We start from the raw sequence: 26889 nt of genomic DNA, 5'->3' as shown, positions 1-26889 counted from the left end.
TCAGTCATAACTTCCTGTAGTCTTACTGTTAGGATTTTTGATATTATCTTGTATAGCACTGTGCAGCAAGAGATAGGCTGGTGGTTGGGTTCTTCACTTTAGGTATTAGTGACTTATTAATTACCAATATTTGCTTTATGTAATTTTATTATCTTTATTATTGAATATTTTAGTATAATGCTATGACTTACTCCGATTAATATGTTATTTTCTTGAAAAATGCATTATATAATTTTATCTTACTGGACTAAATAAATATTTAGAGCACAAATTACATATTTTGTTCTATAAAGATTTTACGGGAAAAAACCCGAAAATCTGAAAAACCCAAAATAAATGGAGATTGAAAAACCCAACTATGTTGGTTTGGTTTGGGTTATAGATTTAAAAACCTGATACTATTGGTTTGGTAATTGAAAATTTTGAACCAACCCGACTTATGTATACCCCTAATTATACATATTTAATAGTAATAAATTTCTTAATATAAATACATAATGATCTTCGCTCGCCCAAAGTACAAAATGAACTCTTCGCCAACAAGGTGACAACTAATTAAAATTCTCGGTTATTTATAATAGATTTACTTTTTCATCTTATGAAGCCTACCATAATCCAAATATTATAGTAATCCTTATCGATTAGCTCAATGAAATTACATTCGGAGTTATCAAAGCTAATGACAACACCATCAACGGCAAAAACGACTCCTAATACAAAGTTCCCATATACGGCACGACTCAAAACTCTTCAGTTTCAACTCTCTCTCTCAGTCCCAGTTCTCTGCATGAAAACATCTCTATATACACACACACAAAACGTATACAATCAAACAGTTTATTTTTTTCTTTATAACATCATATATAAATATTACAGTTCTCCATTTTCTTTGAATTCTCAATGGCGGGTCTTTATTATACTTCTGGTTTTGTTTCTCGTTTGCTGTTTTTACTGACAGTTCTTTCTGTATCACTCGCTGCTTTTGCTTTTGTTCTCCAATGGCGTGGCGGGTTACCCGACCCAAGTACCCGATGGGCACCCGATGATGATCCCATTGAGTTTCACGCCACGGGTGGGTCAAAACCCGTACGTTTATCGGATTCATCCTCTTCTGGCTGTGAAGATATTCTTGGCCAGAGTCGTATGCCTTCGTTTCCATACTTCAAAGATTGGAAGTTTAACTTCGGGTCATCTTCCGGGTCGGATCTTAAGCCTAAGGTTAGTTTTTATTGTTTATATATTTTTATGTGTTTTCTTGAAGTTTGCTCCTTTAGTTCTTGGTGGGGTTTTTGATCTTGTTGTGGGTTATGCTCTTATTTCTTTTGTCAATGTATGTTATGTGCATAAAATGTATGTTTGTGAGGAATCTCAAATATGGTGTAGAAATTCAGTTATTTGTCAACATGATTCATTTTGTTAATTATGGGTGACTAGTTCTGGAGATTAAAAGTCTAAAACTAACTTAATAAATCTTAGAATAATGTGGTTATATTCTTGATTATGAATCTGGATTCATGTTTACTTGTTGCTTTTCGTGGTTCCTTTATATCTCTTTGCCTTTATTATTGATATAACTTCATGTTGAAGTACTAAACTTTTTAGTTACCAAAAAAGTAGTAATACTAAACTTTTATCAATTGAAGAAAGATGAACACGTTTCTGTCCTTATTTGCCAAGTGTCTTTTTGCTATTGTGGCATGAATTGTGAAAAAGGTTCTTTTGATGATTGGGTTCCACCTGTTTGATAAACCATGTTATTAGTTCTTGGCCTTTTCTGATTGTCTATGTGTGCCATTAGTTGTTGTCACCTTTAACTCTCATATTCATATTCTAACTGAAATTGCTAATTGAGTTGCTGGTGATATTTAAGAACAAAGGCAGTCACATTCTTGAAGTAATGGAATGGATTGAACCTTGCTCAATGTTGATATTTTTTAAGCAATGTAATAAGTGTATTTCTATTTGATCTTAATGTCATGGATCAGGATCAGAATGAGCAAATCTTTTCATTTTACAAGGTCCTTGACCTCATTTACTTTTGATTATTTCAATGTTTCTCTCAAATTTCAAGTTTGATGTTCACGCTTCTGCTTAGGCATGGTAGGGAGTTCCTGAAAGTTGAAACATATTTCTCCAAAGAAGATAGAAATGTGACGTTTAAATAACTTCACCATTTTTTACCATTAGTGTCAACTGTCAACGTCTTTGATATTTAACTGAAGCTTTACTGTTCTTTCTCCGCTTTATCAGTACCCTAAGCAACATGTTACCTTTGCTCGATATTAGATATCAATCACTACAAGTACGTCCGCTGGCTTAGAGCAGATACTACCCTGGTTATTTTATCATAAGGTTATTGGGGTAACAAACTTTTTCCTGTTTGTGGAGGGAAAAGCTGCATCCCCCAATGTATCTAAGGTGCTAGAATCAATCCAAGTAAGTGTTAATATCTCCTTAGAATTTCCATTGTCATTATTTTGCCTTGAACTTTCAGTTTCAGCACTTCTACTGTTTTGATTTGACAGATTTCATCTCTTGATTATTATATGAAATGTGTATACTTCGCAGGGAGTAAGAGTAATATATAGAACAAGAGAACTAGAAGATGTACAAGCCAAAAGGTAACCGATCTTTGCATGTTTTATACATATTCTGTGCTAAACTATGAAGATGAGGTCTCAGTTCAGTAGAGTAGATATTATTTCCTATTGTTTTGGAAAATGTTTGGTATCCCTTCTGGGGGTTTTATTTTATTTATTCAGCCTCGCATCATTCAATTGCTTTATGTTGCTAATGGATGCAAGTAATAGTCACGCTTCAAAACCCAAGGATGAGAGAAACTGTTTATCCGAAGAGATGAGGAGAGCAAATCTTTTCTGTATAAACTAACACGTGTTAGCATGAGTTAACAAATTTCCAGAACTTGTTGGGAGTTTCTTATTTAGCAACCTATATTATATATCAGGAGTAACCACAATGAGTTGGGGAAGGGGGTTGATGTGGACCTCATACTCGTTAACCTTTTACAAGCAAGTAGTAACTATCCAGGGCTGCAGTGACAACATATTCTATATCCTATTTGTGTCATTGAGATTTCTAGACATTGTTATCCTCATTCAGACACAAATTTTTCTTGGTTTCTAAAAGGAAAGGGAAGAGTAAATGAGAGTGAAATTCATTGATTTATTTCGACTGTGCACTTACTTCCTTTGTTTGGCATTACTGGAAGGTAAGTAAATGAGGGATTACTTCTTTCTTTAAGGCTGATAACGGAGAGGTTGTCAGACTTCTATTTGCCTCTTCTTTCATCCCCTTACTAAACAAGAGAATAACTCATTCACCTCTCGCTAAAGAAAAGACTTCCTTTACTACAGTCTTGACTTCTCAATTTCTAATTAGCAACATGTTCCTGAAAAGGTTGAAGGCAGGTAATATCAGGTTGTAATAGACTTAGGTGAAGAAGTGATTATTCAAGGGTAGTAACTTAAATCAAACTAAATTTAGGTAGTGCACTTTCTGTATGAACTAGAAGACGTGCTATGTTTTCTATATTTCATCTCACCTCTCTATTAAGTGAACTTATTATTTGATCTGCTGATCTGTTATGCCTCGTGTCCTAGTCGGATCTGGAATGAAACCTGGCTAGCTGGATTCTTCTACCAACCATGCAACTACGAGTTATTTGTTAAGCAGACTCTTAACATGGAAATGGCCATCGTCATGGCAAGGGTATGACTTCTATAACTTCATCTGTTTCCATTTATGGTTGCCTTCTGATCCACTTTCATTACCTTGTAAATCTACAGGAAGCTGGCGTGGATTGGATTATTCATCTTGATACTGATGAGCTATTACATCCAGCTGGAACTAGTGAGTATTCTTTACGGCGACTTCTGGCAGATTTACCTGAAGATGTTGATATGGTGGTCTTTCCTAATTATGTAAGTGACTGTACTTGCTCAAGCTAACTTTGTGTAAGAATGTAGTTGCATACACGCAAAGCGAAAAGGCATGCATTTGCTTCCTTTTCATTTTCTGCAGTCTCTTCTTCTTGTTGGTATCTTCTCTGATGATGGCAAATATTTCAGGAGAGCAGTGTTGAGAGAGATGATGTAAAGGAACCTTTTAGTGAAGTAAGATTCTTTAACGATATCCTTTTTCTACTCTTTCAAGTTCTAGTGTTGAATTCAATCCTGTTGCTGGAACATCCTCAGTCGCGATACATGAATAGCTTTTAATTTCTTTCAAAGATAAATATGTATAACTTGTTGGCAAATACTTCGGAAGCAAGTACTTGGGAATGAAGAAATTAATTATGCAATCAAGTTTTCAACTTTTCTGCTTTTCTCATTTGGACTGTTTACCAGTAATACATTTATACCTTGTGGTAGGTCTCAATGTTCAAGAAGAATTACGACCATCTCCCGAAAGAAACTTACTTTGGAAACTACAAGGAAGCAACCCGTGGTAATCCTAACTACTTTTTGACTTATGGAAATGGAAAATCAGCCGCACGAGTTCAAGATCATCTTCGTCCTAATGGTGCTCACAGGTGGCACAACTACATGAAAAGCCCAAAGTATGGTGCTTGTTCGTCATGTAATTTCTAACTTTTTATTTCCTTATATCCCTATTTCATTTTTCATCTATCCCCAGTCTCCTCTAAGCACTGTATTGTCAAATTCTTGCGCACACAAACAAACGATGTTTGTCATGCTTTTTCACTTCTTTGGTATGTTCCTTATATGATCTATTTTTCTTTAGCTATGTAGTTTACTTCTTAAATTTTTATGTTACTGCATATTACAATCTCCTTAATTGTTTCCACTTGTGTAATAACAATGTATTTTCTTATTGATTGTAGAGAGATAAAACTGGATGAGGCTGCTGTTCTGCATTACACATACCCCAAGTTTTCAGATTTAACTTCACGACGAGATCGTTGTGGATGTAAACCTACAAAAGAAGATGTGAAAAGATGCTTCATGCTAGAATTCGACAGAGCTGTGAGTAATCGGCAAGCTGTTGTGCTTAATCATGTCAATCTGGATTACAATCATAATGTTAATGCAAATAAACATATAATGAATGCTCAAAAAACACTTATATGCAGGCACGCCGATTGAACTAAGAGTTAATAGTATCTAGTTATCTGGAAAAAAAAAACTAATGAATTGAAAAGCTGGAAAATGAAACATAAGAAGAAAGCGAAGAAATAGTGTACACAATTTTTTTTTGGTTCAAAAGATGGACCGTAAAATTTCTTTGTTGATTAATTTTGATCTTTGCATTGCAGGCTTTTATAATAGCTTCAACTGTGACAGAGGAGGAAATGCTTCAGTGGTAATACTTCTTTAACTTCCTTCCTCTGACTTCATCATGAATCAATTCCTTTCGGTATTCTGTCACAGTTAATGGCTGCTCATTTAACTAACTTACCATGGTGATTCTGAACTGTATATTTTATTTGTATCAGAAAAAGATAGAGGAAGAATGTTTCCTTTGTTTTTCTTTTTTATGAATGTACAGCTTTGAAGGAAAATGAACTCGACATCATTCTGAACGTCCCTTTTTTACGGATAGAAAATTTTGACAGATTCTTTTCTTGAATCAGGTACCGTGAACATGTTGTTTGGACCGATAAAACACTTATTCGGAAACTTATCAAGAAGGGCATATTGACACGCATATATACTCCCATGGTAAGATCAAAAAATATTTGAGTTAAACTTTGAGGGCTATCAACCCTTGAATCTACCTTTTTAAACTTCTTCTGCCTATAGGTCATTATACAGGGATTGAAGGAATCTGGCGTTTTCGCTTCTGTTGTTGCTTCAGCACATAGAAATATCATAAAAGAAGAGTCTTTATCTTCTACTGGAAACAGAAACGCCTCCAGATATCCTCATATTACTGATACATTTCCGAGAAAGATGGGTCGTATATTGGAACCTCAAGCAACTGCAAGGAAATTCCTGGAATTTAGTGAAACTGATCGTCAGGCAATTTCACCCCAATCGCCTCCTGGCATGGACGGAATTCACCTCTACAAAATACCTTCTGTACAATAACTCTTCTTGAAGAAAAATTCTGCTATACCCTTAGGAAGATAGCTGCACGAAATTCTTTCGTACCGTGATGGTGAGGTACATGAGTTGTGTCTTGCATAGTGATATATACTCTTGGGAAATTGGTTTGCATAGAATTGTCTGAGTATCTAGCCAAGAACTCAGATACACATCTTAGAGCCACTCGGAATCATAGACTGAAGTATTCTTAATGATTTTGGTCAATTCTTTTTTATCTTTCTTTTTAATCCCCATATTTTCAACATGAGCGAAAGCTAGGAATTGTTCAATTTTTAATGTGAATATATGACAGAAGGATTTGGAGGATACTATTTTAATTCATGGGGTAGATTTATCATATTAGATGTATAAGAACAAATTAGATACCTTCCATCCTCAATCTTCAAAAGATTTTCTTACATTTATTCTTGTGTGCATCTGTCTGCAACCATGCAATTTTTCTTTATTCAGTTGGGGTTCACTATATTTGATTTGAACTTCTAAAACTGAATATGATTCTTAGATTGTTGTTATTTTTTTTGCTAAATCCAGTTCAAGGTCAATAGGTGTGGTCCAGAAACAAGATCAATAAACACCTTGTGCATAAAGGGGTGTTGTGACATTTGATTTGCTTTCTTGCCGTTGTAGTGCCTATTTGTACGGATCAAAATTAGGGGGTTGCAAAGGCATATATTTTTATAAGGAAAATTTACATGGTGTAACCAACTTATACATTATATTTACCATAAAAACTCGTCTTCATCAACTCAACAGCACGAAGCAAATCTCCCTAATTTGGCCAAAAACCTAACGGAAAATGACGATTTCAACCTTAGCTAAACGAAAGGAACAATTTTAGCAACCAGATATCTCTACAGTACTTCAAACTATTCATTCTCTTTAACCAGAACCTTTGCGTCAGCATCCTGACGAAAACGACGTCGTCATCATTGGCGGTGGGGGTGTCCTGGCGGCGATCAATGCCGCACAGCTCGGGCTCAAAACTACTTGTACTGCGTCGTAAAAATTGCACGGGGCGCCCTATTTGGTCGTCCCCATTTAATCTATATCTATTTTTTTAAAAAAATTTTAACTTGTACCCACTTTTTAAATAATTTCAGTCCCCTTTCTCCTCCTCAAAGTTTTATCTTTTCTTTTTCCAGAAGTAAGGTTCATCCCTATCTGCTTCTTCTTATTTCTCCGGTGAGTCCTATAAATTTTCAATAATTTTTTCCTTTTCGCCGACACCCTCAGCTGTAAAGGTTCTATCTTGATTTTGCAACTTCAATCTTATGCATCTTGTGGTTGAAAATAAATTGAGTGAGAAGAGAATAGGAATATTTAAAGAAGAGAAGTTTCAAAGCTGCCTATCGTACTTCAGCAAATAGCAGCAAATAAAATTAAAGCGACAGCTTTAAGTTACTTCGTGTGGGTAGTTACAAAACAAAAGAGCTGAAGTTCGCCAGTTACAAAAACAAAAACTCGCCAGTTACAAAACAAAACTTCCAGTTACAAAACAAAAACTTCGCCAGTTACAAAAACAAAAACTTCAATAATTACAAACAAAAACTTCAGCAAATAGAGAACAAAACTTCAGCTACTATGCTTAAGTTCAGCAATTACAAACAAAAACTTTAGCACTCTTGGCGTCTACTAGAATACTGAAGTTTTGCGTGATTGCCTTTGCTACTTCAGCCCGGATGCTGAAATTACGCGAAAAAGTGGGTACGCTTGTAATTTTTTTTGCAAAGCGGACACAAGTTAAAACGTGACCCAAAAAGCGGGTATAGATGCAAATGCCCCTACTGCGTCGGACAATTATAAAGAATTCTTCTTCTTCTTCTTCTTCTTCTTCTTCTTCTTCTTCTTCTTCTTCTTCTTCTGTATATATCTGCATTGTATTTCGTTGTGAGGATAAAATATAGTCTTTTGAGCGAGTGCATACAACCTATGTGAGCTGAGTTATATTCTTCTACTCTATATGTATCTATACTGTATTTCGTTGTATGAGAGAGAAAATACAGTCTGTTGAGCGAGCGCATACAACCTATCAACCTATCGTGAATGTATGCGTTGATACAGCAAAATCTGAGTCGTCTTCTTTTTCTTCTTTGTATGTATCAACGATGTATTTTGTTATATGAGTAGAAAAATACGGTCTGTTGAGCGAGAAAATTGTGGCGAACGCATACAATCTCTCATGATTGTATCCAGCGTTATTGTATGCGTTAATACATCAAAATTGAGCGAACGAATACAATTGATACAACCATTAATTAGGGGTGTTCACGGTTCGGTTTGGTCGGTTTTTTATTAAAACCAAAACAAACCAATTTAATCGATTTTTAAAATTTTAAAACCAAAATCAAACCAAATTAAATACAAACCATCAGTTTGGTTGTTGTTGGTTTGGTTCGGTTTGGTTCGGATTTTCGGTTCTTAATAAATAATAAAATAGAAAACTGTGCCGGGTGAACTAAGTTGTAGTACATGATAGAATCAAAGAAACCAGCCAAAATAAAGGTTCCAAAGTACAGACAACTTTGTCCATTTAAAAGTAAAAATTATGTATTTAAACTAAAAAAACTAATGAGAGAATCTGTAATATCATATTCACTTCTACTTTTTTTTCTTCATAAGGATCACTTTCGCAGCTACTTCCATCATCGTCCTTAGCTTAAGCTCCAAACTAGTCAATGCTCAAAGCAGTGTCTGGATATTCTGAAAAAAGAATTATCATATAAGCATTACTCTTCATAGAAACTCTTCTACACATTGTAAGAAGTTTTTGGGCATTTTCAACAGTGTTAGCAGTGGAGGGAATAAACCAAATCAAAACGAACAAATTAAATTTTGTATTAGAGGAAATTACCTTTTTCGACGATTTCAAGTTTTTGAATTTCTTCTAAAAGATCTTGAAGCTTGCATTCTTTAGATGATGACCGCAACCATTGTTGACAACAAACAAGAGCTTCAGTTGTCTTTGTTGATAAAGAACTTCGATAACAATCAAGAATCCGACCACCAGTGCTAAAAGCTGATTCCGAGGCAACAGTAGACGTAGGAATAGCAAGCACATCTCTTGCAATCATAAATCATAAAGACAACTGGATATCTTTCAGATGAAGCTTTCCACCAAGCTAAGACATTTAAATCATTATTCTTCTCCACATCATCCATCAAATACTTCTCAAGCTCACTCGTATTACCAATATTATTCTCATCTTCAAGAAATTTCTCCCATTGCGATTGCCACACATCACAACTATGCATTGTATCAGTTTGATTCACACTAGTTTGATCTCCAATATTTTCATTAGAAGCCCCAGAAATAGAATCCTTATAGTGATTATACAAGCGAGATAAAGTATCCATCACTTTGGTAGACTTTCCCTTTCCCTTCAAAGAACTATAAATTTGCTAAAAAGGAACTTCACATGCTTCATTTTGTACCGAGGATCCAGCACAACAACAACAAATAACAATATATTCATATCCTCAAAATCAGCCCAATATTTATCAAACTTAAGTTTCATCTTCTTAGCCATATTAGTCAAGATAGAATCAATACTATCAGAATATTGGACAATTAAGCTTTGAAGATTAAAAAGCTCATGAAAGAAAGAATTAGAAGTAATATGTGAAGTTCCTGAAAATTTCAAAGTGGTTTGGTAAAAAAATTCAAGAAACTTGAGAAAGACTTTCACATTCTGCCAATCTTCTGAAGATGGATGCCTTGCCGTTCCACTCAATTCTAGACAATAGCTAAAGTACTTATGATCATCAATATACATTCTTGAAAAGGCTTTTTCAAATTTTACTGCAGTATCTAACATCAAATATGTAGAGTTCCACACTATCTCAACATCTAAACTCAAAAGACCATGAGTGTCTAGTTTGACCTTCTCAACATGTGACTTAAAGGAAGCAGATCTTGCAGGAGAAGACTTCACATATTTCACAGCTATCCTCACTCGAGAAATAGACTCATGTTGCTCACTTAATCCTTCTTTTACAATTAAATTTAGGATATGTGCATTACACCTAACATGGAAAAATTCATTTTCCAAGATTACACCTTTCCAATCATGAATTCTCCCTTTCAAGTATTTGATTGCAGCATCATTAGCTGTCGCATTAACTAGCGTCAATGTGAATGGTTTTTCAATCCCCCAATCTAATAAACAAGCCTCAATACCCTTAGCAATTGTCTCACCCTTATGATCTGGAGTTTGAAAAAAGTTGAGGATTTTTTTTTTTTGCAAAATCCATTCATCATCGATCCAATGGGCAGTAATGACCATATAAGTCAAATTTTGAATTGATGTCCATGTATCACTAGTAAGACATACACGTTGATCTCTAATAAGTCTTTTAAGCTTTTGTTTCTCCTCTTGATAAATTTTCAAACATTGCCTAGCAACAGTAATGCGAGAAGGTAACTCATAATTAGGCAAAATAACCGACATTAATCTCTTAAACCCTTCTCCCTCAACAACTTTAAATGGTTGTTCATCAATTATAACAAACTCGGCAATTGCCCTCCTAACCTCAGCAATATTATAAACAACTCTTTCTAAACTTCCTTGTTCCCCTCCTTTTATAGGTATAAGTTTGAGTGTTGGTTGCTTCCTATCAATTACCTTGAAATGCGATTTATCACACTTGCTGGTTATATATGCCCAAAGGTTAGAAGTCACATTCCTACTAGGACAAGCAAAATCTTTCGGACAGTAATTGCATTTTGCCCTTAGATCGCCTTTTTTATCAGTAAACTTTGTGAAGTGTGGCCAAATTTCAGATTTTTCCCGACCATTCCCCCCAGGCCTAGGGTCTCGATCACACAGAGTTGTTCTTTTTTGCTTTTTAGGAGGATTGCGCATAGTAAAAATATCATGAGTGTTACCATGTGCTTGAGTTGCCGCAGATGTTGGTGTAGCTGGAGTAGTATTTTTAAAGGTGACCTCCAAATCTTCAACCTCGGTCCTTTTCATCTGAAATAAATTAGAACCCATTTTATCAGATGCCAAGATGCCAAGAATAGATATTAATTAACATCACTTTGTTGAATCAATAAAAGGTCAAGTGAGCAACAAAGAAAAATTAATTTAAAATGTAATGCCTAACATCACTTTGTTGAATCAATGATAAAGTAATCATTGTAATAAATTACTGAAATTAGACTTTTTTCATAAAAATCTTCTCAAACTATAGCCCGTAGTCTTGCAATTTGAATTGCTTTTTTTGACTTTTGTGGTTGAACTTTTTGTAACTCTTAGTCTTCTGTTAGCAAAAGTAGATATGGAGGGACTAGGGTTATAGAATTTGAGTCTCTTAAGGAAAAGAAATTGGCCAATTCCTGTTACTTTGGGCTTAAGCAATCTTTTAAGATATAAATAGTATAAACCAAAATCTATATATAATAATTAAAATTATTTACAAAAAGATGTGATACTTTATATAAATAATTATTAAATTTTATATATAATTTATCGATTTGGTTCGGTTTATTTTTCGGTTTTTTATAATAGAACCAAAACCAAACCAAATATTATCGGTTTTTAAAATTTAAAACCAAAACCAATTCAAACCAAGAAAAATATCGGTTTGGTTCGGTTTTTGGTTTGGATCGGTTTTTTGTCAAACCATGAACAGCCCTACTATTAACGAATGCAGTTGATACAACTTTTTCATCAAAACTATATTCATTGATACAATCATATGCGCGAACGAGTACATTTGGTACGGCTTTTCCATCAAAATTGTATTTATTGATACATCCATATGCGTAAACGAATACAGTTGATATAAGTTGTTGGCAACGAATTGATACAACGAAATTGATACATTAGCCACTAACGGTAATGTGACAAACTGTAGTTACGTATAGTAATTAGGCTCTAAAGTATAATGCTTTATGAAAATTGATCTTTTTTTAATTTGTTAGATGATAGTCCGAGAATATAATCAAGTTGAATAGATTTGTGACTTGATTTCTTGAAAGCTACAAGGAAAATTGTTTATGTTTTTCTGATGTTCATTGTTGAGGTGTTTAGACTAATCTTAACTCAATAATAAACAATCTGCTGAGGAGACTAGATAACTGACTGCTTCAAAATTCTATATATTCCTCATCACTTATCAGAATTCCTCTGTTTCAAGATTTGTTCTTCTCATGATGCCAAAAGAATAATATTACAATTGTACTATAACAATTAATTATTGAGATGTTGATGCTACTAAAATTGACTTCTGATCTGTCTTTACTATATATAGATAAAAAAGAATGTAATTCAAATTTACAGGACCACTTAATTCCTGTGCAAGGCAAATATAGTGCTATGCCTGTAACACAATTTTGTAACATAACTGGACTTCCTCAAAACTATATTGTCAAATGGAAAGGTTGTGTGGAGCTTTCTGATTTGGTGTATGAATTTATTAAGATCAGACATGTAAACAAATAGGCAATGTCCTACATCACCTCCCATCTTTTTAATTATTAAATCAGCTAAACCTATTGAGAACTCAAGTTTGCTTCATGTTAACACTGTCCATTTCTTTTTAATTATAAATGGAACATGTCCATTGATCCATTAACTTCACAAAAAAATAGGAAACAAAAAAAAAGGGTTCATCTCCTTTAAGTCTTTTAAAAATGGATTTAGAAACTGAGAATTGATGGCTGACAAATTCACAGAAATATAATAATAGAAAAGGACTGCAAATTCATGCTTATATTGCCACATTAATCAAAGGATTTAGGTCTGAAATAGTCACTAGTATTACAAATGGAATTTGATCAGAGGAAATCATCTAAGTTGGCAAATTTCATGCTTTTAAATCTCATGACATCAGATGAAAAGCTTTAACTTGGTATTACTTTCAATTTATTGCGCCAAAGTCATAAACTGCAGTTGTTTAAACTGTTGTTTATTGCAGCCTACTTGTCACGAACCGTGATTTTCCACCCTCGGAAGTTATGATGGTGCCTGCTAGTGAAAGATAAGCAAGCCGACCATTTGAATTATTTACCTTTTTCCCATTTTAATCCCTTAACAATTAATAACCAACATTAGATAAACAGTGAAATTTAATAAGCGGAAGACTGAAATGTAATATTTTAATAAAGATGTCAATACCAATCCATACATAAACTACCCAGAACTAGTGTCATAATTTCACAGACAGTCTAAGAATACTACAAATAAGGGTCCGAAAAATAAATGCAATAATGTCTCGGAAATACATAAATGAAACAGGATGAAAGGATAGAAGGAGGCGCCACGGCCTACGGACGTCTGCAGGACTACCTCGGATCTCCGAATGGACTGAAGGCAACAACCTAAAGCTAAGGTCTGTATGCTCCAGTACCGGGATCTGCAGACAGTGCAGAGTGTAGTATCAGCACAACCGACCCCATGTGCTGATAAGTGCCTAACATAACCTCGGCGAAGTAGTGACGAGGCTAGGACCAGACTACCAAATAAACCTGTGCAATTAAATCATATACAGCGGAAAATAAATGCAGATATTCACAGTTAAAGATGGGGAGGGGAAAGCATGCTACGGGGAGTATCAGATAGCAATAAAATACCAAAGAGGAATGTAACGAAACCATAATTTAGTTGCCAACAATAATGAGGAAAACAACATAGTATTCACTTTCATTTCTTTCTGGCTGCAGGCGTGCAAGCCGATCCCATTTCATATATCTCGTTAAAGACGTACAACACACTCCCATTTCATATATCTCGTTGCAGGCATGCAACCCTCTCCCATTTCATAAATTTCGTTGCAGGCGTGCAACCCGCTCCCATTTCATATATCTCGTTGCAGGCGTGCAACCCGCTCCCATTTCATATATCTCGTTGCAGGCGTGTAACCCGCTCCCATTTCATATATTTTCGTGGCGGCGTGCCACCCGATCCCATTTACAAATCAACATCAATCACAAAAGAATCCCGGCAAGGGAAACAATATCGTAAACAATAACATCCCGGCAAGGGGGACAATGTCATAACAATAACATCCTGGCAAGGGAGGCAATATCATAAACAATAATATCCCGACAAGGGAGGCAAATCATAAATAATAGCATCCCGGCAAGGGAACCAACAATGATAATCAACATATTAAGTATGAATAAATCTCAACGGAGTCACAACAATTACAACACTAGACCCACGGGCATACTTGACACCGACATATAGATACTCGTCACCATGCCTATACGCCGTACTCCACAATTAACACATAGCAAATAAGACACAACTCCTAATCGCTCAAGCTAAGGTTAGACCAAACACTTACTTTGATGCCACGAACACAATTCAAGCCTCAACTACCGCTTTACCTGTTGTTTCCACCACCAATTTGCTTGTATCAAGCCACAAGTTACTTAACTATATCAATAAATGCTAAATGAATCAATTTTAATGCATGAAAATAAGTTTTCCAATGATTTTCCCAAAAAGTCAAAAATCGACCCCGGACCCACATGATCAAAAACCGATTACCCATTCATCCACGAACCCAAATATATAATTTGTTTTGAAATCAAACCTCAAATTGAGGTCCAAATTCCCAAAATTTGAATAACCTAAGTTCTACCCAAAACACCCAATTTTCACCATGAAAACCCTTGATTTTGAGTTGAAATCATGTTAAAGGATGTTAAAGATTAATGAAAAGAGTTAGAAATGACTTACAATCGATTTGGAAGAGTACTTGTCTTTGAAAAATCGCCCAAATGTGTTTAGGTTTTGAAAAGGTTTGAAAAATGAAAGATTTTCGGCTAAGTTATGAATTTGCAGGTCGCAGATGTCGCAATTGCGAACCCCTTCAAAACCTGTTGACTTCGCAAATGCGAAGATTTTATCACATTTGCGACCAAGTGCAATTCTAGTCACCTTCGCATTTGCGAGGGACCCTTCGCAAATGTGATATCGCATTTGCGATAAAAACGTCGCATTTGCGACCAAGGCAGCCCAGGTCGAGTTTCGCATTTGCGATACTTTCTCGCATTTGCGAGCCAATGCGAAGCCTGCAAACCTGCAACATACCAGCAATTTCCTAAGTCCAAATTTCACTTCGTAGCCTATCCAAAACTCACCCGAGACCTCGGGGATCCAAACCAAACATGCACGCAAGTCCAAAAACATCATATGGACTTGCTCGTGTGATCAAATCATCAAAATAACATCAATAACTATGAATTTAGCATCAAAATCAAAAAAAAATCTCAAGAACTTTCAAAGTTTCAAATTTTACAACTAAGGTACCGAATCACGTCATATGACCTCCGTTTCTTACCAAATTTTACAGGCTCAACTTAAATCATATATAAGACCGGCACCGGGCTCCGGAACCAAAATACGGGCCCGATACTATCAAATTCAAACATATTTTATTTCTAAAAATTCATATATATTCCAGAAAATAATTTTCTTTAAAATTCATTTCTCGGACTTGAGACCTCAGAATTTGATTCCGGGCATATGCCTAAGTCCCATATTTTCCTACGGATCCTCCAGGACCGTCAAATCACGGGTCCGGGTCCGTTTACCCAAAATATTGATCGAAGTCAACCTAAATTCATTTTAAAAGCAAAATTCACCCTTTTTCACAGATTTTCACATAATGGCTTTTCGGATACATTCTCAGACTGTGCACGCACATCGAAGTGAGACAAAAAGGAGGTTTTAAGGCCTCGAAACACAGAATTTAGTTCTAAAACAAGTGATGATCACATTCTCCACCTCTAAAATAACCGTTTGTCCTCGAACGAACATAAGAAGGAAGTACCTGAGTCGGAGAAAAGATGGGGATAACGGCTCCGCAGATCAGACTCGGATTCCTAGGTCGATGCCTCGGCAGGCTGACCTCTCCACTGAACACGAACAAAAGGGAAACTCTTCGATCTCAACTGACGAACCTACCAGTCTAGAATAGCTACCGGCTCCTCCTCATAGGACAAGTCCTTGTCCAATTGAACAGTGCTGAAATCTAGCACGTGGGATGGATCGCCGTGATACTTCCGAAGCATGGACACATGGAACACTAGATGCACGGCTGATAAGCTCGGCAGCAATGCAAGTCTGTAAGCCACCTCTCCGAGTCGATCAAGAATCTCAAACAGGCCAATGAATCTAGGGCTAAGCTTGCCCCTCTTCCCAAATCTCATCATGCCTTTCATAGGCGACACCCGAAGCAACACCCGCCCATCGACCACGAATGCCAAATCACGAACCTTACGATCGACATAACTCTTTTGCCTGGACTGAGTTGTACGAAGCCTATCCTGAATGATCCTGACCTTGTCCAAGGCAATCTATACTAGATCCGTACCCAACAACCAAGCCTCTCATGGCTCAAAGCATCCAACCGGCGACCGACACAGCCTACCATATAAAGCCTCAAAAGGAGTCATCTGAATGCTCGACTGGTAGCTGTTGTTGTAGGCAAACTCTGCTAAAGGCAAAAACTGATCCCACGAGCCTCCAAAGTCAATGACACAAGCTCGGAGCATATCCTCCAAAATCTGAATAGTACGCTCGGACTGCCCGTCTGTCTGAGAAAGAAATGTTGTGCTCAACTCGACCCGTGTGCCCAACTCACACTGAACTGCTCTCCAGAAATATGAGGTAAATTGCATACCTCGGTCCGAAATGATAGACACGGGCACACCATGAAGACGAATAATCTCCCGAATATAGATCTCAGCTAACCTCTCGAAAGAATAGGAGACTACTACCGAAATGAAATGTGCTGACTTGGTCAGCCTATCAACAATAACCTACACTGCATCGAACTTCCTCTGAGTCCATGGGAGTCCTACAATGAAGTCCATAGTGATACGCTCCCACTTCCACTCAGGAATCTCAATCTTCTGGAACAGACCACCAGGTCTCTGATGCTCGTACTTTACCTGCTGACAATTCAAACATCGAGCCACATATACAACAATATCCTTCTTCATCCTCCTCCACCAATAATGCTGCTGCAAATCCTGATACATCTTATCGGCGCCCAGATAAATAGAGTACCGAGAACTATGGGCCTTCTCTAAAATCAACTATCGGAGTCCATCCACATTAGGCACACAAACTCGACCCTACAGCCTCAAAACTCCATCATCACCTAATGTAACCTCTTGGCACCACCGTGAAGCACCGTGTCCCTAAGGACACACAAATGAGGATCATCATACTGCTGATCTCGGATACGCTCCAATAAAGAAGTACGAGCAACTGTGTAAGCTAATACACGGTTGGGCTTAGAAATATCTAACCTCGCGAACTAATTGTTCAAATCCTGAACATCCAAAGCAAGCGGTCTCTCACCGACCGAAATATATGCAAGACTGCCCATACTGGCTAACTTCCTACTCAAAGCAACGACCATCATATTGGCCTTTACCGGATGATATAAGATGGTGATATCATAGTCTTTCAATAACTCCAACCACCTTCTCTGCCTCAAATTTAGCTCATTCTGCTTGAACAAGTATTGCAAACTCTTGTGATCCATGAACACCTCACATGACACGCCATATAGATAATGCCTCCAAATCTTAACGCGTGAACAATGGCTGCTAACTCCAAATCATGGACTGGATAGTTCTTCTCATGAATCTTCAACTACCGCGAAGCATAGGCAATGACATTTCCATCCTACATCAACACCGTGCCAAGTCCAATACGAGATGCATCAGTATAAACCGTATATGGCCCTGAACATGTGGGAAAAACCAACACCGGCACCGTAATTAAAGCTGTCTTGAGATTCTGAAAGCTCGCCTCACACTCGTCCGACCACCTGAACTGGGCACCCTTCTGGGTCAACCTGGTCATCGGAGCTGCAATAGATGAAAACCCCTCCACAAACCGATAGTAATAGCCTGCCAAACCCAAAAAACTCCGGATCTTTGTAGTTGATGCGGGTCTAGGCCAATTCTTTACTGCCTCTATCTTCTTCAGATCTACATGAATACCCTCTGCTGATACAACATGACCCAAGAATGCAACTGAACTCAACCAGAACTCACACTTTGAAAACTTAACATACAATTGACTATCTCTCAAAGTCTGAAGAATCACTCTCAGATGTTGCTCATGCTCCTCCCAGTTGCAGGAATAGATCAAAACATCATCAATGAAGACTATCACGAACAAATCCAAGTAAAGCTTGAACACTCGGTTCATCAAATCCATAAAAGCTGCTGGGCATTTGTCAACCCGAATGACATCACCAAGAACTCATAATGCTCGTACCGAGTGCAGAAAGTTGTCTTAGGAACATTGGATGCCCTAATCCTCAACTGATGGTAGCCTGATATCAAGTCTATCTTTGAAAATACCCTGGCACCCTGAAGCTGATCAAACAAATCACCAATCCTCAGTAATGGATACTTACTCTTGATCGTAACCTTGTTCAACTGTCGGTAATTTATACACATTCTCATCGATCCGTCCTTCTTCCTAACAAACAACACTGGCTCACCCTAAGGAGAGACACTAGGTATAATGAAGCCTTTATCAAGCAAGTCTTGCAACTGCTCCTTCAATTCTTTCAACTCAGGCGGGACCATATGATACGGAGGAATAGAAATGGGCTGAGTACCCGGAGCCAGATCAATGCAGAAGTCAATATCCCTGTCGGGTGGCATCTCCGGCAGGTCTGAAGTAAATACCTCAGGAAACTCACGAACAAAAGGCACATAATCCATAGAAGGAACCTCAGCGCTAGAATCACGAACATATGCCAAATAGGCCAAACACCCCTTCTCGACCATACGCTGAGCCTTAGTATATGAGATAACACTACGGGTAGAACGACCAGAAGTCCCTCTCCACTCTAAACGAGGTAAACCCGGCAAGGCTAAGGTCACAGTCTTGGCATGATAGTCCAAGATAGCGTGGTAAGGTGATAACCAGTCCATTCCCAATATGGCATCAAAATTAACCATATCCAAAAGTATCAAATCTACACGAGTCTTAAGACCCCCAATCACAACTATACATGAATGATGGACACGATCTACCACAATAGAATCACCCACCGATGTAGACACATATACAGGAGCACTCAAGAAATCACTAGGCATGACCAGATACGGTGCAAAATAAGATGACACATAGGAGTATATAGATCCTGGATCAAATAGAACTGAAGCATCTCTACTACAAACCAGAACAGTACATGTGATAACTACATCGGAAGCCTCAGCCTCAGGCCTGGCTGGAAGAGCATAGCATCGGGGCTGGGCCCCACCACTTTGAACTACATCTCTGGGATGGCCTGCTGTTGGCTGGCCTCCACCTCTAGTGGCCTGAGCTCCACCTCTAATACCTCTACCTCCATCTCTAGCACCCCTACCTCTACTTCTAGCTGGCTGGACGGGCAGTGGAACGCTCGGTGTCTGAACCATGGCATGGGAACCCTGGTGTTGAGAACTGCTCGGTGCTCGAGGGCAAAATCTAGCAATATGCCTCGTGTCACCACAAGTAAAACAAGCCTTCGGCTGCTGCGGCTGACGACCCTAAAAACTCTAAAGTGGAGGTGCACTAATAGAAGATGGCGATGCACTATAGGACTGCTTATCAGAATACTGCATGTGAGAACCACGGCCACCAGAAGCACCGTCAGAAGCCTGAAGTGCTGACTGAAACAGCCTGAGAGGATGGCCCCTACCAAAAGAACACCTGCCTCCAGATAAGGTACCACTGAATCTTCCTGAATGACTAGACCTCATGTCAGACCCCTGACCACCCCCTTGTGAAAGAACCATCTCAACTCTCCTGGCCACATTGGCCGCATCCTGAAAGGAAATCTCGCTCCCTGTCTCCTTAGCCATCTGAAGTTGAATAAGCTGAATGAGTCCGTCAATGAACCTCCTCCTCTCTCTCTCTCTCAGTGAGAAGTATAAGAAGAGCATGACAGGCCAAATCAATAAACCTGGTCTCGTACTGAGTAACAGTCATAGAACCCTACTGGAGACGCTCAAACTGCCTCCGATAGGTCTCCCTCTGAGTGATAGGAAGAAACTTCTCCAAAAATAACTGAGAGAACTGATCCCAAGTCAAAGCTGGTGACCCAGCTGGTCTAGCCAAACAATAATCTCTCCACCAAGTCTTGGAAGATCCAGATAAGTAGAAAGTAGCAAAGTCGACCCCATTGGTCTCCACTATCCTAATGTTCCTGAGAACCTCATGACAGCTGTCCAAATAATCTTGGGGATCCTCAGAAGATGCACTACTAAAAGTGGTAGTGAAGAGCTTGGCGAACCTGTCCAATCTTCACAAGGCATCAACAGACATAGCTGCTCCATCACCGATCTGAGCTACCACACCCGGCTGAACTGCTCCAACTGGTTGAGCTGCTAGAGTCTGAAACTGAGGAGCCATCTGCTCCGGAATGCGGGTAACCGGAGTCTGGGCTCCTCCTCCAGCCTAAGAGACGGCTGGTGTTATAGGAATCAAGCCTGCCCGGGTGACACTCTCCATAAGGTTCACTAGACGGGGACCTGAGCTGGGCCCACCAGAACTGCCTGGGCCGGAACCTCATCATCAAACTCAACCTGAGGCTCTGCCGCTGGTGCTGCTGCTCTGGGAAGAGCTCTGCCCTACCTCGGCCTCTAGCACGGCCTCGCCCTCTGCCCCTCGTGGAAGCTGCTGCTGGGGGCTCGGGCTGCTGATCAGTGGATGAGGAAGTGCGTGTTCTCACCGTCTGCGAAAGAATAGAGTAGAAATTCAATTAGCATTGAGAAACCAAACTGCACAACATGAAAGAATAGATGCGAAGTTTTTCCTAGCTCTATAGCCTCTGGGGATAAATACAGACGTCTCTATACCGATCCCTCAGACTCTACTAAGCTTGTCCGTGAATTGTGAGACCTAAGTAACCTAGAGCTCTGATACCAACTTGTCACGACCCAGATTTCCCACCCTCAGGAGTCGTGATGGCGCTTACTAGTGAAAGCCAGGCAAACCGACTATTTGAATTATTTACCTTCTTCCCATTTTAATCCCTTAACAATTAATTACCAACATAAGATAAATAGCGGGAATTTAATAAGCGAAAGACTGAAATGTAATATTTTAATAAAGATGTCAATACCAATCCATACATAAACTACCTAGAACTAGTGTCACAATTTCACAGACGGTCTAAGAATACTACAAATAAGGGTCTGAAAAATAAATACAATACTGTCTCGGAAATACATAAATGAAACAGGATGAAAGGATAGAAGGAGGCGCCAAGGCCTGCGGACGCCTACAAGACTATCTCGGATCTCCAAATGCACTGAAGGCAGCAACCCAAAGCTAAGGTCCGTATGATCCAGTAACAGGATCTGCAGACAGTGCAGAGTGTAGTATCAGCACAACCGACCCCATGTGCTGGTAAGTGCCTAGCCTAACCTCGACAAAGTAGTGACGAGGCAAGGACTAGACTACTAAATAAACCTGTGCAGTTAAATCGTATACAGCGAAAAATAAACACAGATATTCACAGTTAAAGATAGGGAGGGGAAAACATGCTACGGGGAGTATCAGATAACAACAAAATACCAAAGAGGAATGTAAAGAAACCATAATTTAGTTGCAAACAATAATGAGGAAAACAACATAGTATTCACTTTCATTTCTTTCTTGTTGCAGGCGTGCAACCTGATCCCATTTCATATATTCCATTGCAGGCGTGCAACCCGCTCCCATTTCATATATCTCGATGCAGGTGTGCAACTCGCTCCCATTTCATAAATCTCGTTACAGGCGTGCAACCCGCTCCCATTTCAGATATCTCGTTGTAGGCGTGTAACCCGCTCCCATTTCATATATGTCGTTGCAGGCGTGCAACCTGCTCCCATTTCATATATTTCTGTGGCAGCGTGTCACCCGATCCCATTTACAAATCAACATCAATCACAAAAGAATCCCGGCAAGGGAACAAGAGTATAACAGCAACATCCCGTCAAGGGAAACAATATCGTAAACAATAACATCCCGGCAAGAGAGACAACGTCATAACAATAACATCCCAGCAAAAGAGACAATATCATAAACAATAACATCCAGCAATGGAGGCAATATCATAAACAATAGTATTCCGCCAAGGGAACCAACAATGATAATCAACACATTAAGTATGAATAAATCTCAACAAAGTCACAACAATTACAACAATAGACCCGCGGGCATGCTTGACACCGACGTATAGATACTCGTCATCATGCCTATACGTCGTACTCCACAATTAACACATAGCAAATAAGACACAACTCCTAATCGCTCAAGCTAAGGTTAGACCAAACACTTACTTTGATGCCACGAACACAATTCAAGCCTCAACTACCGCTTTACCTGTTGTTTCCACCACCAATTTGCTTGTATCAAGCCACAAGTTACTTAACTATATCAATAAATGCTAAATGAATCAATTTTAATGCATGAAAATAAGTTTTCCAATGATTTTCCCAAAAAGTCAAAAATCGACCCCGGACCCACATGATCAAAAACCGATTACCCATTCATCCACGAACCCAAATATATAATTTGTTTTGAAATCAAACCTCAAATTGAGGTCCAAATTCCCAAAATTTGAATAACCTAAGTTCTACCCAAAACACCCAATTTTCACCATGAAAACCCTTGATTTTGAGTTGAAATCATGTTAAAGGATGTTAAAGATTAATGAAAAGAGTTAGAAATGACTTACAATCGATTTGGAAGAGTACTTGTCTTTGAAAAATCTCCCAAAGGTGTTTAGGTTTTAAAAAGGTTTGAAAAATAAAAGATTTTCGGCTAAGTTATGAATTTGCAGGTCGTAGATGTCGCAATTGCGACCAGGGTTCGCAATTGCGAACCCCTTCAAAACCTGTTGACTTCGCAAATGCGAAGATTTTGTCACATTTGCGACCAAGTGCAATTCCGGTCGCCCTCGCAAATGCGATATCGCATTTGCGATAAAAACGTCGCATTACGATAAAAACGTCGCATTGTGACCAAGGCAGCCCAGGTCGACTTTCGCATTTGCGAATGCGAAGCATGCAGACCTGCAACATACCAGCAATTTTCTAAGTCCAAATTTCACTCCGTGGCCTATCCAAAACTCACCCGAGCCCTCTGAGCTCCAAACGAAACATGCACGCAAGTCCAAAAACATCATACGGACTTGCTCGTACGATCAAATCATCAAAACAACATCAATAATTATGAATTTAGCATCAAAATCAAAGAAAATCTCAAGAACTTTCAAAGTTTCAAATTTTACAACTAAGGTTCCGAATCACGTCATATGACCTCCGTTTCTTACCAAATTTTACAGACTCAACTTAAATCACATATAAGACATGTATCGGGCTCTGGAACCAAAATACGGGCTCGATACCATCAAATTCAAACATATTTCATTTCCAAAAACTCATATATATTCCAAAAAATAATTTCTTTAAAAATTCATTTCTCGGGTTTGGGACCTCGGAATTCGATTCCGAGCATATGCCAAAGTCCCATATTTTCCTACGGATCCTTCGGGATCGTCAAATCACGGGTCTGGGTCCATTTACCCAAAATGTTGACCGAAGTCAACCTAAATTCATTTTAAAAGCAAAATTCACCATTTTTTCACGAATTTTCACATAATGGCTTTCCGGATACACGTTCGGACTGCGCACGCACATCAAGATGAGACAAAAAAGGAGGTTTTAAGGTCTCGGAACATAGAATTTAGTTCTAAACAATGATGACCTTTTGGGTCATCACACTACTTGCGTTTAAATTTTGCATTTCCGCTGTTTTTACTCTCTGTGAAATATCGGCATAGTTGAATTATTTTCTCATTACAAATTTTAAGATAAGTCAACCCTGAGAAATATTCTCATGGCAGACCAAAACTTCACATGTTCAGCTGAAACTATATGTGGCTGTTGGTATAGAATGTTTCAAAGGCAACCAAGATTCTTAACTGATTTAAGGTAAGAACAGCAATAGAGACTCCTTATATAAACATTGGACTAGAGGAAATTATACATTTGACCACGAAGAGTTGAAAAGTGGGCAAATAAACAAAACAAGATGGATGAAGTGGGAATTCCTTAAAAAATCTTCTTGTGAATAAATATTAAAAAAAACAACTTCATGGTAGGCAACTTAGGGGTTTGACATTCTCGAGTCCCTAGACTTTTTCAAGTTCCTATATTTGTTTGCTCTACAAAACCTTACTTACTCCAAACTCCATACATATAAAGTTCCATACTCTAAATTCAGCTTTCCTCCAATAACAAATCTTCCTTCACTACCAAAACCCCACAAAAGAAAAAGGAAAGTGTTTTCTTACCTCAAAAAGCAAGAAAGTCCCGGAAAATGGAAGGGCATACAGGACAACAAGAGGAGCTATTTGCAGAAATTGATCAAAAAACAGATGATCAAGCATTCAGTGATGGTGAAGCAGCTTCCTGTACCACAGATGGTAATGAAATAGTGAATATTGTCATAGCAGATCCAATTTTGCAAGCAGACTCTATGCCAAGAGAATATACATACTCGTGGAGAAGACGAATTCAGAAAGTTTTACCCCTGCTGAAGATGGATGAATACAACAGGCACGAGTATGATCCAAAGGTAGTTTCATTGGGACCTTATCACCATGGTAAACCAGAGCTGCAGCTAGCAGAGGATTTCAAGCATATAGCCCTTGAAATGTTTGTCTCAGGTAGTAGCAAGGACGTAGCTTATTTCTATAACAAGATACTAGAAGTTGTTGACAATGCAAGAAATTGTTATGTTGATGGCTCCACGGACAAGTACAATGATCATGAATTTTCCTTAATGATGCTTCTTGATGCCTGCTTTATTATCAACCACATCGAGCTTAGCACATCGGATAGGTATAACAAACTCAGAACCACCAGGCACCATCTTGGAATGTTGGCGTTATCAACAACAGTTCGAGACATGTTTTTACTTGAGAATCAAATTCCTTTTTGGATCTTGAAACTCTTGATCAGCTTACGATATGACAAGGATGAAGGAGTAGAATTGCTCGAGATGTTCTTGAATTTCACCCTCTTTGGTGAATATGATAAAAAAGGTGAAATGAGTTACAAACATGCAGAAGAACCTCTGCATCTTCTTGAAGCATTTAGAACAAGACTTGTCTCACAACACAGTGAAGTCAGGAATTTGCATCGTACTTGCACACCTCAATGGCTCAAAAGGAAGAAAAGTATTTGCAATGACCGCGCTAATATGAAAAGTTACATTCACTCCTTTCGTTCGGTCACTGATCTCAAAGCTAAGGGAATTTACTTCAGGCCTAGCTGTACTCATTCATTGAAGGACATAAAATTCAAATCAAGATACTTCTATGGCCAGCTTGAACTTCCAACTTGGTATGTTTCTATCTACACAAAGGCATTCTTCTTGAACATGATAGCCTATGAGATGTGCCCAAATACTGTTACTGATCGTGCTGTGACATCGTACGTATACTTCATGAAGTCGCTAATCGAGAGCCCCAGGGATGTAAAAGAACTACGCGAAAAACAGATACTATTCAACATGCTTGGGAGCGATGAGGAAGTGGCAAGAATGTACAAGGAGATCAATACTTATGGAGTGAACAATGCGCACATTTTCTACAATGTGAAAGAAAAAATTCAGGAGCACTACCATAACAGGGCAAAAACATGGATAGCTGAGCTGATACACACTTACTTTAGGAGTCCATGGACTGCTCTAGCATTACTTGCAGCTACTTTCTTGCTTTGCTTGACTTTTACTCAAACCTACTTTACAATAAATCCCAATCCCAGATCATGAGCAAATGTAATTATTTTCTGCATTGAGTTGAGAAATGTACTGGTACTTGGTGATGTCCAATCCTAAATCTCGATATGAAGCACTAGCAATAATAAATCCAACAAAGGTTAGGGTTGATCCCACGAGGAGTGTGGTGTGTGCTAGAGTGTGCTAAATTGAGAACATAATGTAATCTTCAAAACAAGCGTTGGATTTGCAATTACTGCTACAATAATAACTAAACAACTAAAATTACTTCAATAAGGAATTAAATCAAACATGTAGAAGGCAACTAAAAACGGAGTGTTTTCTTGTAAAGAGAAGGAGCAGGGTTATAACCTCAATATGAATTAGTTCATGGGTATATCTAGCTTTTACTTAAATACTATACATCAGTGATTATGGTCAAACATGCCTAGGAAAGTAATTAATGAAAGAAAACAATATTCTAATAATGCAATAAATTATATAATAATGCCCCAAAAGAGTATCATGGCTTTTAGAAATAAATAGAAGTCTACTGAAGCAAGTATGATAAAGGGGAGACAAGATTTGGGTGGCAAATCTATAATTTTTTGTAGGCAGAATTGTTCGAATCCCCAACTTTGTTTAGTTAATACTCCCTTAAACTTAGAAATTTAAAAGTCTTGACCCTCCTAGATGCTGATGTGACAAAGAGCTTGAATATACTCTCTTTTAGGGGTGTGGAAGAAAAGAAAAATCGAAAGATTAGCTTTCAAATGGCGTATTTTTTAAATATTAATTGTCACATAATCAAATATAACGATTTATTTGTTTTAATTGTATTTTTCATTTTTTTTTCTTAATATACATAGCATATTTTTTTCGAATAGTTTTTTTTTTAAAAATACAATGAATATATGTTTCAACTATATATTTCTTATCCTTTTTATCGGTGCAAATCTACAAAAGTTAGCTGAAACTCCATATATTTTAGTCAAACAAAAGAAGATTTAGCTCAAATAGTATATTTTTTACAAAAAGAAAAAAGTACA

The 26889-nt window shown here is 38.0% G+C and overlaps 2 protein-coding genes across 2 annotated transcripts; both read left to right on the top strand.

Moving 5' to 3' along the window:
- Positions 1 to 548: 548 nt before the first annotated feature.
- On the top strand, positions 549 to 6676 carry LOC107775389 (glycosyltransferase-like At2g41451). The gene is given in 12 exon segments (XM_016595113.2): positions 549 to 1218; positions 2287 to 2436; positions 2569 to 2621; positions 3621 to 3729; positions 3807 to 3941; positions 4089 to 4133; positions 4392 to 4579; positions 4865 to 5006; positions 5297 to 5343; positions 5615 to 5702; positions 5784 to 6040; positions 6042 to 6676. Coding segments are annotated over 12 exon segments (1572 nt in total). The 5' UTR covers positions 549 to 900; the 3' UTR covers positions 6082 to 6676.
- A 17224-nt stretch (positions 6677 to 23900) lies between these two features.
- Positions 23901 to 26529, top strand: LOC107830640 (UPF0481 protein At3g47200-like). The gene has a single exon (XM_016658265.2). It carries the CDS (start codon positions 24437 to 24439, stop codon positions 25892 to 25894), a length of 1458 nt encoding a protein of 485 aa, XP_016513751.1. The 5' UTR covers positions 23901 to 24436; the 3' UTR covers positions 25895 to 26529.
- Positions 26530 to 26889: the final 360 nt, after the last annotated feature.

Source organism: Nicotiana tabacum, chromosome 5, assembly GCF_000715075.1.
Source record: "Nicotiana tabacum cultivar K326 chromosome 5, ASM71507v2, whole genome shotgun sequence".
Lineage (NCBI taxonomy): Eukaryota > Viridiplantae > Streptophyta > Magnoliopsida > Solanales > Solanaceae > Nicotiana > Nicotiana tabacum.
Note: the sequence above shows the minus strand (reverse complement) of the source record. Positions and strands in the feature narration are given on the sequence as shown.

Coding starts and splice junctions, on each gene's coding strand:
- LOC107830640 (XM_016658265.2), top strand. CDS start 24,437: ATGGAAGGGCATACAGGACAACAAGAGGAGCTATTTGCAGAAATTGAT.